Source organism: Gossypium hirsutum, chromosome D06 (genome assembly GCF_007990345.1).
Source record: "Gossypium hirsutum isolate 1008001.06 chromosome D06, Gossypium_hirsutum_v2.1, whole genome shotgun sequence".
Classification (NCBI taxonomy): Eukaryota; Viridiplantae; Streptophyta; class Magnoliopsida; order Malvales; family Malvaceae; genus Gossypium; species Gossypium hirsutum.
This window is the reverse complement of record NC_053442.1, coordinates 61,266,163-61,279,881: the sequence shown is the minus strand read 5'-3', so window position 1 is coordinate 61,279,881 and position 13,719 is coordinate 61,266,163. Positions and strand designations below refer to the sequence as shown.

At 30.6% G+C, this 13,719-nt stretch overlaps 2 protein-coding genes across 2 annotated transcripts; both read right to left on the bottom strand.

The window, feature by feature from the left end:
• Window positions 1–1,551: 1,551 nt before the first annotated feature.
• On the bottom strand, window positions 1,552–4,132 carry LOC107944886 (uncharacterized). The gene is made up of 2 exons (XM_016878707.2): window positions 1,961–4,132; window positions 1,552–1,819 (listed from the first exon to the last, which is right to left on the bottom strand). Exon 1 carries the CDS (start codon window positions 4,010–4,012, stop codon window positions 1,970–1,972), a length of 2,043 nt encoding a protein of 680 aa, XP_016734196.2. The 5' UTR covers window positions 4,013–4,132; the 3' UTR covers window positions 1,552–1,819; window positions 1,961–1,969.
• Window positions 4,133–6,184: 2,052 nt separating this feature from the next.
• LOC121218592 (uncharacterized) lies at window positions 6,185–8,871 on the bottom strand. The gene is made up of 2 exons (XM_041096050.1): window positions 6,595–8,871; window positions 6,185–6,470 (listed from the first exon to the last, which is right to left on the bottom strand). Exon 1 carries the CDS (start codon window positions 8,734–8,736, stop codon window positions 6,610–6,612), a length of 2,127 nt encoding a protein of 708 aa, XP_040951984.1. The 5' UTR covers window positions 8,737–8,871; the 3' UTR covers window positions 6,185–6,470; window positions 6,595–6,609.
• Window positions 8,872–13,719: the final 4,848 nt, after the last annotated feature.

Genomic DNA, 13,719 nt, shown 5'->3' with positions numbered 1-13,719 from the left:
TATAATGTTTTCTAAATTTTATTAACAATTTTAATAATTTTCTATACTTTTAAATATTTTTTTATAATTTTATAATTTTTATTTTTTTGTAATTTACAAATACTTTTTGTTATTTTAATAATTATTAATATTTTTTGGCAATTTTTAATATTTTATTTCATTTATAATATGTTTTTATATTATTTTTTTGTGCTTTTATATCATAGTTAAAAAATTTTAATGTATCAAGCGTACAATATACTTAAAGAAGTTGATCCGAAAACATATCAATTAAAAAAACATGAAATTTTATGAAAGAAAAGACAATTAAATAAAAAGTAAAAATTGTTCTTTCCTTTTATTTGCAAATTAGATAATTTTCTATATTTTTCATAATTTTAAATTTTTTTTTGTAATTTACATATACTTTTTTTATTTTAATAATTATTAATGTTTTTTTGGCAATTTCTAAAAATTTATATATTTTATTTCATTTATAATATGTTTTTATATTTTTTTGTCCTTTTATATATTTTTATAAATTTATAATATTTTAAATTTGTATATATTTGTATTATTTTTAATATAAAATATTATATTTTGCTGCATATCACAATCATCGTATGCCACGTGGCGAAAAACAACCTTTAAAAATAATTGCTAAGATGCCCCTCAAGTTTGTCAATCTGTCCAAAATATTTCAATGTGATACGTTATATTTATTGTATAACATAAAAGATTTTTGGGTGCTTATTTTGGTTAAGGTGATGGTGTTGAGTGAGACAAGTTCAATGAATAAATCTTTGTTTAGTTCCTTTGAGCTTTTATTTACTTAATAAGTGGTACTGTATCCTCAATTCCTATGCTGCCATCAAGCTCATGAAAATATATAAAATTTGACATTATGAACTTTATAAAATATACAACAGCAGCAGCATTGAACTACAATGTTGTTCCTACAAATAATTGCTAAGATGCCCCTCAAGTTTGTCAATCTGTCCAAAATATTTCAATGCGATACGTTATATTTATTGTAGAACATAAAAGTTTTTTGGGTGCTTATTTTGGTTAAGGTGATGGTGTTGAGTGAGACAAATTCAATGAATAAATCTTTGTTTAGTTCCTTTGAACTTTTATTTACTTAATAAGTGGTACTGTATCCTCAATTCCTATGCTGCCATCAAGCTCATGACCTTTATAAAAAAGCTATTTTAGTTGTTTATTTAAATTTTTCAACCTGACTATGGTGAAGGTACCAGATATTGGAATTAACTCTATAATTTTCAAATGGTTCTGAATGTGCATTTTATTTATAATTTTGAAATTAAGATGTCTAATTGAAGCAGGAATTAACTTTATTTATAGTTGAGATTGAACTCACTTCAGCTTCATATTTACATAATTAATTTTCGTAACTTCTTTTTATATTATTGTATTCAAAACTTCATATAATTATATTTGTCAAATAAACAAGTGCAGTAGAAAAGCATGTAGCATGAAGCCAAATTGGTGGCTTCCAAAAGTTTCATTATATATGGGGTAAAACAATAGTTTAAATAACTAATTAACATTGCAGAAATAATTCAAATAATTATTAATTTTCATAATTCAAATTCAATAAATCACAACATAGTACTAAAATCAAATTTTACAAACTCAAATATATCATAGATGAATCACAAAGTAATAGTGAGTTCAAATAATATAAACTCAAACAAATTTTAAACAAAACAGCACTTAAATCAAAACACACTTAGAACTTGAACATCCTTCATCGAAGAAGTAGGAATGAAATGTCAAATCCTTTGCGAACTCTTTGGATCGGATAAAACCTCTAGTGCTTTCCATTTGAGCAAAACACATCCATGAAGACAATTAAAACTAATGTTAATAATGAAAACAAAATCATGAAATAAAAACAATTAATTGCATTGATGATTTAAAAGAAAACAATAGCTCTTTAATCATCTAAAGTACTTACCATAAAGCTTTAATGGTATAAACCCAGACATTTGCAATGGACAATATAGTCGCATGTAGACTCTTTACATTTGAAAATTTCTTCTTGGCAAAACTTTCCACAACGAGAGCATTCAGGGAAGCCCTCGACCTTCCTAAAAAATTTAAGATTGTGATGATGATTGTGATAATAAGAAGAAGCTGTGACCCCATCTTTGAGAAATGGAAAATTTCCAAGAACACATTTGGGATGAGCAGAAGTATCACAATTTGAACAAGAATAATACCAAAAGCTTGGATCTCTATATTGCTCACAAATATCACAATAACTTTGCTCCTTATCATCATGATAAGTAAGCTTTAGCTTGTGTTCATCAATTTTGTGAAGAGCTGAATGTGGTAATGTTAAGCATCCAAAATCCAAAGCAAATCTGCACTTTCCACATCTGAATGCACCATACTGACACCTTTCGCCACAACCATTACATTTCTCCTTGCATTTGAAATCAAAAAAGAGAAAGTGTTGGTGTCCTTCACATTCAATGATATCAGCAACTTCAGCACACCTTGTGCACATGTCCATATATCCTCTAATTCTATAGAAGAAACCACTAGAATATTGACTGCAAAAGTAACATTTCTTGAAGCTGTCGGAATTGAAGTAGGCATTGCTTTGATGAAACCAATGTTGCTTGATTATTGGCAATTCAGCACAGGTTTTATGAAGAAAAAAAGGGCATTCTGAACAATAATAGAAAATATTTGAGATAGGTAGCATGCATCGATCACATTTTCTATCAATTTCCTCCTCCAACTTGTCTGCTAACACCAAGCAATGTCGATGACTAAAATGCTCAATCTTTGTAGCTTCCCCAGCTTCATTCACCTCAATAATACGAATGATGGAAGACTGCATAGATTTTTCTTCAAGCTCCTCACATTGCTTTTCGTCCTCAATTACCTTGTACAACCTTGCATCCTCTAAGACACAATTCACATGGACAACGTAATTGCAACCTGGCCTCCTACAAGAGTAACTCCCACGATCTAGTTTTACTTCATTGAAACAAATCTTGCAATCTTTCCTTGTAAGCTCTCGTGTTTGAAGAAAATGTTTGTGAAAAATGCAGTGATCATGTCGAGAAAATTTGATAATGCGTGGGAGTGAAATGCATTTCTTATGGACTATGGTGCAACATGTAGAACATATGTAAGAAATGTAATTTCCTTCAGTGCCACATGCATCACAAATGAATGAGTCTTGTCTCCAAAATAAGGTGAGTGGGTGCTGATGACGGCTTTTGTCTTCAACAATAGACCTCAGCAAAGCACATTCAAGATTGATGTTAAAATGACAAAGAGAACAGCCATAAAAAGCTCCAGAATGTTCCTTTTGGCATAGGTTGCAAAAATGGTTGCGATCACTATAATGAAGGAAAAGAGGGTGTATGTGGTGGGAAGGGTGATTGATTTCAGTGGGTAACTCATCAAGGCATTTCTTGTGAATGATGAATGATGGACAAGTAGAACAAAAATATGTAGCATCTGTCAATGGTTCATGACACCAGGAGCAACTGAATCTTTTGAATACATCTATGGCCATGGGACTTTCTATGAAGGTCAATGGATGTTCGTGGATGTCATGTTTGGACAGTTGGCTAAACTTAAATGAAGAAGATAATTGAGCACATTTGATGTCAATGGAAAAATAACACTCCCGACATAGATAAAAAAACATGTTACATTTTTCCTTGCATAATGCACAACCATATACCTTGAGATCCCTAGGATATGGTCCTCGTCGAAGAAAAAGACCTGCACCTGAGTGCTTGGAATGGAGAGGGTGATTATGAAGGTAAAGGGGTGCCTCTGCACATTGCTTGTGAAGGTGATAATTGCAATGAATACAAGTGAAGCATGGAGCTGAAAGCAGTTCCCCACATCCATCGCAGTGGGCTTTGAGACCTTCATTGCTTTGCTCTGCCACTAACACCAAGGGATGTTGCCGATGAAAAGGATGCTGAATCTGTTGCACCGACTTGTCGTGACTTGCACTCTCATTCTGGTTCTTCATCTCGATTAATTAGTGTGGTTGTGAGAAATGAAAAAGATGAAGGAGATGATAGGAATGAAAGAAAGGCGGAGGATGAAGAAAAAAAGAAGAAAGGAAAGAGTGAAAAAGAGATGGGTACAAAGAAAAGAATGGTGTAGAAGGTTGAAGGCATTGCAATTCATATTTGGTTAATTGAAAGTTATGGTAAAATGGAATAGAAAAGATGCCAACTATCTTCTCTTTCATATCAATCATTTTTTAATATTATAACAAACTATTTTACTTTTGCTAATTAAGAAATAGTTACCACTCATGATTTCTTCAAATTTCAATTTTGTTTATAATATTTTGTAAATTTATTTCAAAAAAGTTTCTACAGTAATCATCAATATTAACTATTTGGACTAAGCATTATTAAAAAACAGTACCAAATTATTGTAGAAATTCAAGTAATTTTAGGCCTAGTAGAGGGACTAAAAGCAATATTTGTCCAATTTTCTATAAAATGCAAAAAAGACTGAACATGTGTCAAGTAGAGGGACCAAAAGTGATATTTGACCAATATTGCATTAAAAAAACAATGAGACTGAACACGTTATTAATTTGTAATGTATTTTTGTATTGCACAAAACGAATACAGAAGATACAAAGAAAATGACAATTAAAGAAATTAATAAAAAACATATTGATAAATTATTTATATATTTTAATAACAATTATAATGTAAGCACATATTAATTTTTTATATTTATTTTAAACAATAAATTAATTGTTATATAAATTTTGTATTACATTCAATAAAAAAAGATTTTACAATATAAAAAAAACTAAAAAACTTCAAAGGTTTTAAATGAAAAATAGCTTTATAAAATGAAAAAAGTATATTATTTTTTATATTTATTTAAAATTTAAAATTAATTACTTGATATATAAATTTTAATACATTCAATATAAAATAAAATATATTTTGATGTTGAAAGCGAGCGCAAAAAAAGTATATAAACTAAATTGATTTTCTTTAGAAAAATTTAGCGGCTTTAGTCTTAATTTTTATCTCATAGTTAATTTTTTCAACATATGATATACTTAAAGAGTTTGATTCGAAAACATAACCACCAAAGACATAAGTTGTGTACCAACTGCTTGCAAGAAAGCAAAAACATCAACATTAATCTTCATTGGAACATCAAAGTATCCCCATGAAGCTCCAAATCTCATTATAAAATTATCATATTCCATAAACATATTTTTATTTATGAATTAGTCCTCCAACATATTTTATTAAAAATAAGGAATATTACCATAAATTCTAGCAAGTAAGGTATATGTAAGAGTGACTTCAAAGCTTCCAATGTTAGGGTTGTCACTTTTCTAGAACAAAATTAAAGTAATCACTTTGCTTTGTCTACTTTAAGGGGAAGACTACTTTATAAATAGATTTTATGTATAGGAATGATAATTATATAATCAGTCACCCAATTATTAGTATATTTTTATTTTGATTATTAATTAATTTTTTAAAAATGTTAAAAACGAATGTTATTCATATAATATAATAAAATAAATTTAAATAGACATAAGTGATTGCAAATACCTTATTGGATATTTTGAAATTAACTTTATTTATAATTTTGTTCCTACAAGTAATTGCTAAGATGCCCCTCAAGTTTGTCAATCTGTCCAAAATATTTGAATGTGATACGTTATAACATAAAAGTTTTTTGGGTGCTTATTTTCGTTAAGGTGATGGTGTTGAGTGAATAAATCTTTGCTTAGTTCCTTTGAACTTTTATTCACTTAATAAGTGGTACTGCATCCTCAATTCCTATGCTGCCATCAAGCTCATGAAAATAAACAAAACTTGACATTATGAACTTTATAAAAAGGTTAGTTTAGTTGTTTATTTAATTTCTTCTTCTTCTTCTAACTCTTCAACCTGACCATGGTGAAGGTACCAAATATTGGAATTAACTCTATTTATAATTTTCAAATTGTACCATGCATTTTATTTATAATTTTGAAATTAAGATGTCCAATTGGGCCAAATATTGGAATTAACTTTATTTATAGTTGAGATTGAACTCAATTCAGCTTCATATTTACATAATTTCCGTAACTTCTTTTTATATTATTGTATTCAAAACTTCATATCATTTTATTTGTCAAATAAACAAGTGCGGTAGAAAAGCATCTAGCATGAAGGGAAATTGGTGGCTTCCAGAAGTTTCATTATATATGGGGTAAAAATAATTAATTAACATTGCGGAAATAATTCAGATAAGAAATAATTCAAATAATTATTAATTTTCATAATTCAAATCCAATAAATCACAAATTTTAAACAAACCTACACTTAAATCAAAACACACTTAAAATTTGAGCATCCTTCGTCGAAGAAGTAGGAATGAAATGTCAAATCCTTTGTGAACTCTTTGGATCGGATAAAACCTCTAGTGCTTTCCATTTGAGCAAAATACATCTGTAGCCATGAAGACAATTAAAACCGATGTTAATAATGAAAACAAAATCATGAAATAAGAACAATTAATTGCATTGATGATTTCAAAGAAAACAATAGCTCTTTAATCATCTAAAGTACTTACCACAAAGCTTTAAACTCACAAACCTAGACATTTGCAATGGAGAATATAATTGCATGTAGACTCTTTACATTTGACAATTTCTTCTTGGCAAAACCTACCACACTCAGAACATTTAGGGAAGCCCTCAACCTTCCTAAAAATTTTAAGACCGTGATCATGATCGTGTTCATAATTAGGAAGTGTGCTCCCATCCTTGAGAAATAGAAAATTTCCAAGAACACATTCAAGATGAGCAGAAGTATCACAGATTGAACAAGAATAATACCAAAGGCTTGGATCTCTATATTGCTCACAAATATCACAATAACTTTGCTCCTTATCATCATGATAAGTAAGCTTTAGCTTGTGTTCATCAATTTTGTGAAGAGCTGAATGTGGTAATGTTAAGCATCCAAAATCTAAAGCAAATCTGCACTTTCCACATCTGAATGCACCATTCTGACACTTTTTGCCACAACCATTACATTCCTTCTTGCATTTGAAATCAAAAAAGAGAAAGTGTTGGTGTCCTTCACATTCAATGATATCAGCGACTTTAGCACACCTTATGCACACGTCCCAATATTCTACAATTTTGTAGAAGAAACCACTACAACTTTGACTGCAAAAGTTACATCTATTGAAGCTGTCGAAATTGAGGGTGGCATTGCTTTGACGAAACCAATGTTGCTTGATTCTTGGCAATTCAGCGCAGGTTTTATGGAGAAAAAAGGGGCATTTTGAACAATAATAGCAAATATTTGAGATAGGTAGCATGCACCCATCACATTTTCTATCAATTTCCTCCTCCATCTTGCCTGCTAACACCAAGCAATGTTGATGACTCAAATGTTCAATATTTGCAGCTTCCCCAGCTTCATTCACCTCAATAACACGAATGATGGAAGACTGCATAGATTTTTCTTTAAGCTCCTCACATTGCTTTTCTTCGTTAATTACCTCGTACAAACTTTGATGCTCTAAGACACAATTTACATGGACAACGTAATTGCAACCTGGCTTCCTACAAGAGTAACTCTCACGATCTAGTTTTACTTCATTGAAACAAATCTTGCAATCATGCCTTGTAAGATCTTCAAGAAAATATTTGTGAAAAATGCAATGATCATGTCGAGAAAATTTGATGATGCGTGGGAGTGAAGTGCAATCCTTATGGACCATGAGGCTGCATGTTGAACATATATAAGAAATACAATTTCCCTCAGTGTCACATGCATCACAAATGAATGAACCTCGTCTCCAAAGCAAGGAGAATGGGTGCTGATGGCGGCTTTTATCTTCAACAATGGACCTCGGCCAAGCACATTCAACGTTGATGTTAAAATGGCAAAGAGAACAACTGTAAAAAGGCCCGGAATGTTGCTTTTGGCATAGGTTGCACAAGTAATCACTATCACTACGGTTGAGAAAAAGACGGTGTAAGCGATGTGTAAGGTGATCAATTTCAGGGGGTAATTCATGATCAAAGCATTTCTTATGAAGGATAAATGGACAGTCAGGACAAAGATATATAGCATCTATCAATGGTTCATGACACCAGGAGCAGTTCAATCTTTTGAGTACATCTATGGCCATGGGACTTTCTATGAAGGTCAATGGATGTTGGTGGATGTCATGTTTGGACAGTTGGGTAAACTTAAATGAAGAAGATAATTGAGCACATTTGATGTCAATGGAAAACCAACAACTACGACACTCATAAAAAAACATGTTACGTTTTTCCTTGCATAATGCACAACCATATACCCGATCATCATCAGGAAATGGTCTTTGTCTAAGAAAAAAACCAAGGGCTGAGCACTCAGGATGGAGAGGGTGATTAGGAAGTGAAAGTGGTGCTTCTGCACATTGCTTGTGAAGGTGATAATTGCAATGAATACAAGTGAAGCATGGAGCTGAAAGCAGTTCCCCACATCCATGGCAGTGAGCTTTGAGACCTTCATTGCTTTGCTCTGCCACTAACACCAAGGGATGTTCCTCATGAAAAGGATGTTGAATCTCATTCTCATTCTCGCTCACACTCTCATTCTCAATTTCACTTTCACTGTCACCCTCACTCACACTCTCATTCTCAAACTCATTCTCGCTCTTATTCTCATTCTCACTCACACTCACACTCGCACTCTCATTCTCGTTCTTCATCTCGATTAATTAGTGTGGTTGTGAGAAATGAAAAAGAGGAAGGAGATGATAGGAATGAAGAAAAGAAAGAAGAAAGGAAAGAGAGAAAAAGAGAAGGGTAGAAAGAGGTAGGAAGAAAAGAAAGAAAAGAAGGGTGAAGATGGTGGAAGGCATTGCAATTCATATTTAATAAAAAAGAAAAGATGCCAACTTTCTTCTCTTTCATTTTTAATATTGTAACAAACGATTAAGAAATAGTTACCACTCATCATTTCTTCAAATTTCAATTTTGTTTATAATATTTTGTAAATTTTATTGACTAATAGTTACAACTTAAATAGTTAGGACTTCTTTTTCAAAATTCAATTTTGTTTTTTACATCTAAATATTACTCTTTTAATCCAAATTAAATAATTATCCACTTTGTAAGTTAAATGTAAATAATTAGTAGTCTAAGTATATCATACCAATAAATTGATTTTTTTTTTTTTGAAAAAATTTTAGAATAAATGGTAGGAAGTAAGGTATATGAGAAAGTGGCATATTTGAGACTTTTAAAAGGAAAAAATTAAAGAATTGTGCTTTGCTTTATTGTAAGCACAAAGAAGGCTAGTTTTGGTAACTAAAAGGAAGCATGCCTTATTCTTCAAGACTTAATTTCAATTTTTCATATATTAAATAGTAAGCAATGAAATTTATATTTAAAGATGAAACTGCTTCAAATTTCAAATTTGTGTAATTGTAATAATTATATTACAAACAAACAAAAATACCTAATAAATATCTTTTAATTATATAAAAATATTTATATATTTATTGCAAACAAAAATATCTACAATTTATATATTTATTACAAACAAAAATATTTTTTAATTTAACATAATAAGATTTTTGTTTTGTTTGCCGCCTCAACTTATTCTAAATGGCTTATTTGTCATTTTGATCCTTTTTATTTTATTTTAATCTACAATTCAACTTTTACTCTTTATTCACTTTAGTCATTTTTTTTAATTACTCTTAATTAAGCTAAATTCACCTAATTAGAACCTAATTAGGCACACCACTAGTCTCATAAATATTTCTAATAATTATTTACAGATCCATTTCACTAAGATGGAGGCCCGATATTGCACTTTTCCTATGCCCATGAATTTTGGGTCATTACATTTCTCCCCCCTTAATAAATTTCGTCTTCGAAATTTACTTGAAAAGAGATGGGGTACTGAGATCTCTTAATTTCTTCCGGTTTCCAAATTGCTTCTTCTACACTATGACTTCTCCACAACACTTCCACTAAGGAAACATGTTTATTCCGTAACTGTCTTACCTTCTGAGCTAATATTCTCTGTCGAAATAATATGAGAATGGTCTAATTGATATCTTCGTAGCATAAAAACATGAAAAACATCATGAATCCTTTGTAATTTCAAAGGCAATACTAAGCAATAGGCAATTGGCTCAACTTTTCCTATAATTTCTTACGACTTAATAAAACGAGGACTCAGTTTTTTTCAACCTAATCTTAATATTTCTTCCGAAGCAATACTTCAAATTTATTTTGTCGCCAATAGAAACTCAATATCCCGACATTTTAAATCTGTATATTATTTCTATCTGTTGAAGCTGCCTTTAGTCTATCTCGAATCTTCTTAACAATTTCCTCCGTTTCTTGGATTAATTCTAGCCCTATCATTTTTCTTTCATTCAATATATAGGAATACCGCACACCCTTATAATTTCCCGAATTTAAACTTCAACAAGTTTCTTTTTTGAAGTGATCGATCAGTTCTGATTGCTACAGAATGAACTGATTTCATAAGGCTATCAACAATCACCCAAATAGCATTCTTTTTACCCCTGACCACCAATAAAATTTTTTGTAAATCGTAATATATTTTCATTCCTCTAGGATGCAAAACAAAAGGACTATTATGAGCTTTGTGAAGTATCAACTTTTTCAATTTAGAAATATCCAGAACGCAAATTCGATTGTGAAATCTCAAGCAACCACAATTATCAATGCTAAAATTTTTTAATATACCATTCTAAACCATTTCTCTTTTCTTCACCAATTTTCATTTTCTATCTGCATTGACTTAATCTGATCAACATCACCGATTTGATTTTTAATTAATCCAGCCAATAAGCTTTCATCGTCATTGATACTAAGCTAAGCAAACATTGTTCGGTATTCAATTGTTGCTTTCCTACTTAATACATCAGCTATAACATTAGCTTTATCAGATTAATAATCAATAACGCAATCAAAATTTTCCAAAATCTCTATCTAACAACGTTGTCTTAAATTCAACTCGCTTTTAAGATAGAAGATTTTTGAGACTTTTATGATCAGTATAAATATAACACTTTTCACCACACAAATAGTATATTAAAATCTTTAGAGCAAAAACTACAACAATTAATTTCTAAATTGTGTGTCAGATAATTACGTTCATACATTTTTAGCTGACGAGATGCATAAGCAATTACTTCTAGTCTTACATCAAAACATGACTAAAACCTTTCAATAATCATCACTATAAATGGCAATATTCTTTCCATGAGAATCGAAAACCTTTAGTAGATTAACTTTGGAGTTATTCTTACAATCCTATATATATTTTATATTATATATATATATTAGGCTCTACTTTGTTATACTTTTATTTTCTCATTTTCATTTCATTTCTCTTTTTGAGGCAAATAATGATTATTCCAGTTATGGATCAGAGTTATTACTCCTAATCCAAACCTCTTAGAAATCTATTAGCCCGACCGTTGCTAACAGTCTCTTCGAGGTAACTGTTCTTTTCAAAGTTTGCCTCTTTTATTACACAATTTACAACTTTGCTATTTTTTTCTTCTTCTTTTTTAACTAAGGTTTTTATTTCTTTCTATACTTCTTTCTAAAAAAAAATTCATTTTCTGATCATAATTGAAAAAAATTACTATTTTCTTCTACTTCTCATATTTCTATTATCTCTTCTATTTCCAAAGACTAAACTTATATTAATGTACCAAACTTTTCATTTAAAAACTCTGACTTTCTATGTTCTCATTTTATACATGTACAACTATATATATATACATATACTACTAGTCTCATAAATATTTCTAATAATTATTTACGAACCCATTTCACTAAGACGGAGGCCAGATATTGCACTTTTCTAATTTCCATAAATTTTGGGTCATTACAGAACGTGTGGCTCACTGTTTGCTATTAGGGACCACACGGGCCAGAGACACTGACACGTGTCCATGCCGTGTGATTCACTGTTCACCATTAGGGACCACATAGGCTAGAGACACGGGTGTGTGTACAGGCCGAGTGACTTACTGTTTGCAAATTAGACCTATACGGGCCGATGACACGAGCGTGTGTCAAACCGTATGAGATACACGGGCAGACACATGGGCGTGTGCCAGACTATGTGGAGCCATATAGGCCAGCCATGTAGGCATTCAGGGACAGTGATTCCTTACGGTTCTTATATACTTACAAACAATTCTAATAATACATTTAGTCCTCAATACTTACATATTCTATTAATTTGATCCTAATTTAAAATAATTATAAAAACAAAATTTAATTAGGTAAGGTGTCATTGTTTTTGTGTAAGGAATTTATTTATTTTTTCATTCCTTTTCAAAATCAAAAGAGTGTAATTATCCAGCTCTTTCTTCTTGTGCCTGAACAATATCATTTAAAAAGAATGTGCATGAACAAGAATAAAAAAATAAAAAGCCCTATAGGCCATAATTACACCAATGATCCAGCACCTTCGTTTGGGTCTTACTTTGAACTCAAAACTTGATCTGTTTCGGTGCCAATCCCAACTCCCTATTCAACTGCAACCTTTACTTCTCGTTTGAGTGTGCACAGTTCTTGAACATCCTTCACATTTTTGCGAGCAAAACAAAGCCAAACCAATTCTTTATTCAAAAAAAAAAAAAAACAGAAGAAGAAGAAAGAAAGTTAGGCCGGGACTGTTCTTACAATTCGAGCCTCTAAACCTGGTGAGAATGTGGCAATGGTAAAGGTTTTTCCCGCGGGATAGGTCGAAGCCAATCATTCTTCCACCGCCGCTTCCTTAATCCATATAAATGAAATTAATGTCTCTCTCTTCCAAATGCACCTTAAATGAATACAAAAAAAAGTTATTTTGTTCGATAGAAGCAACCATTCTAATTTCAAACATCGCCCATCATCACTTTTTTCTTTTTGCTAATAAATTGGAGATAAAAAACAATAACAATGAAAGATTATTATTCTCGGTTTTTAATGAAAAAATAAGCACAATCTCCTCTTTTTACTTAATCAATTTTGAGAGGCTCTCGAAGAACTTCTTATCCCTTCTTTTCTTTGTTTTCCAATGTGATTTGATTGTTTCAAGCTCAATTTCATGAGATGATTTCAATCTAATAAAAAAATTATTTTCTTGATACGTTTCAACGTGAAAGAGAATACCAATTTTATCAGCTAAAAGAAAATGAAAAAAGAAAAACAATTTCTCACCAAAAACAATACATTAGAAACAATTTCCAATTAATTTTTGTTGTTGGTTTTTTTTATAATTTCGCTTTATGATGAAGATGTATTTAAGAAGCAAATTGATAGAACTTATAAATGTAAAAAGTTAAACTTGTTAAATTATTTAGTATTAGAATCAAATTGACAGAATGTACAAATATTGAAGACTAAATATGTAATTATACGAGTTAGAAAAAGACTTACCGTTTTCAATTTAATAACAGACGATCAAAATAGAAACAAATTCAAACCTTCATACCTAAATTGAAATTTCATACGTATAAACTAGATTAAAATTCAGACATCAAATTGCACATCGAAATTAATGTATAATTTTGATATTTACACTTTTTTATTATTAAAAAAAAACCCAAATTAAAAATGAGCACCATGCCCTTGGACGTGCGCCCCTAATATTGCGGGAACGCAATGAAACAGAACATACATAAGGAATTAAAAGCCAACACAAA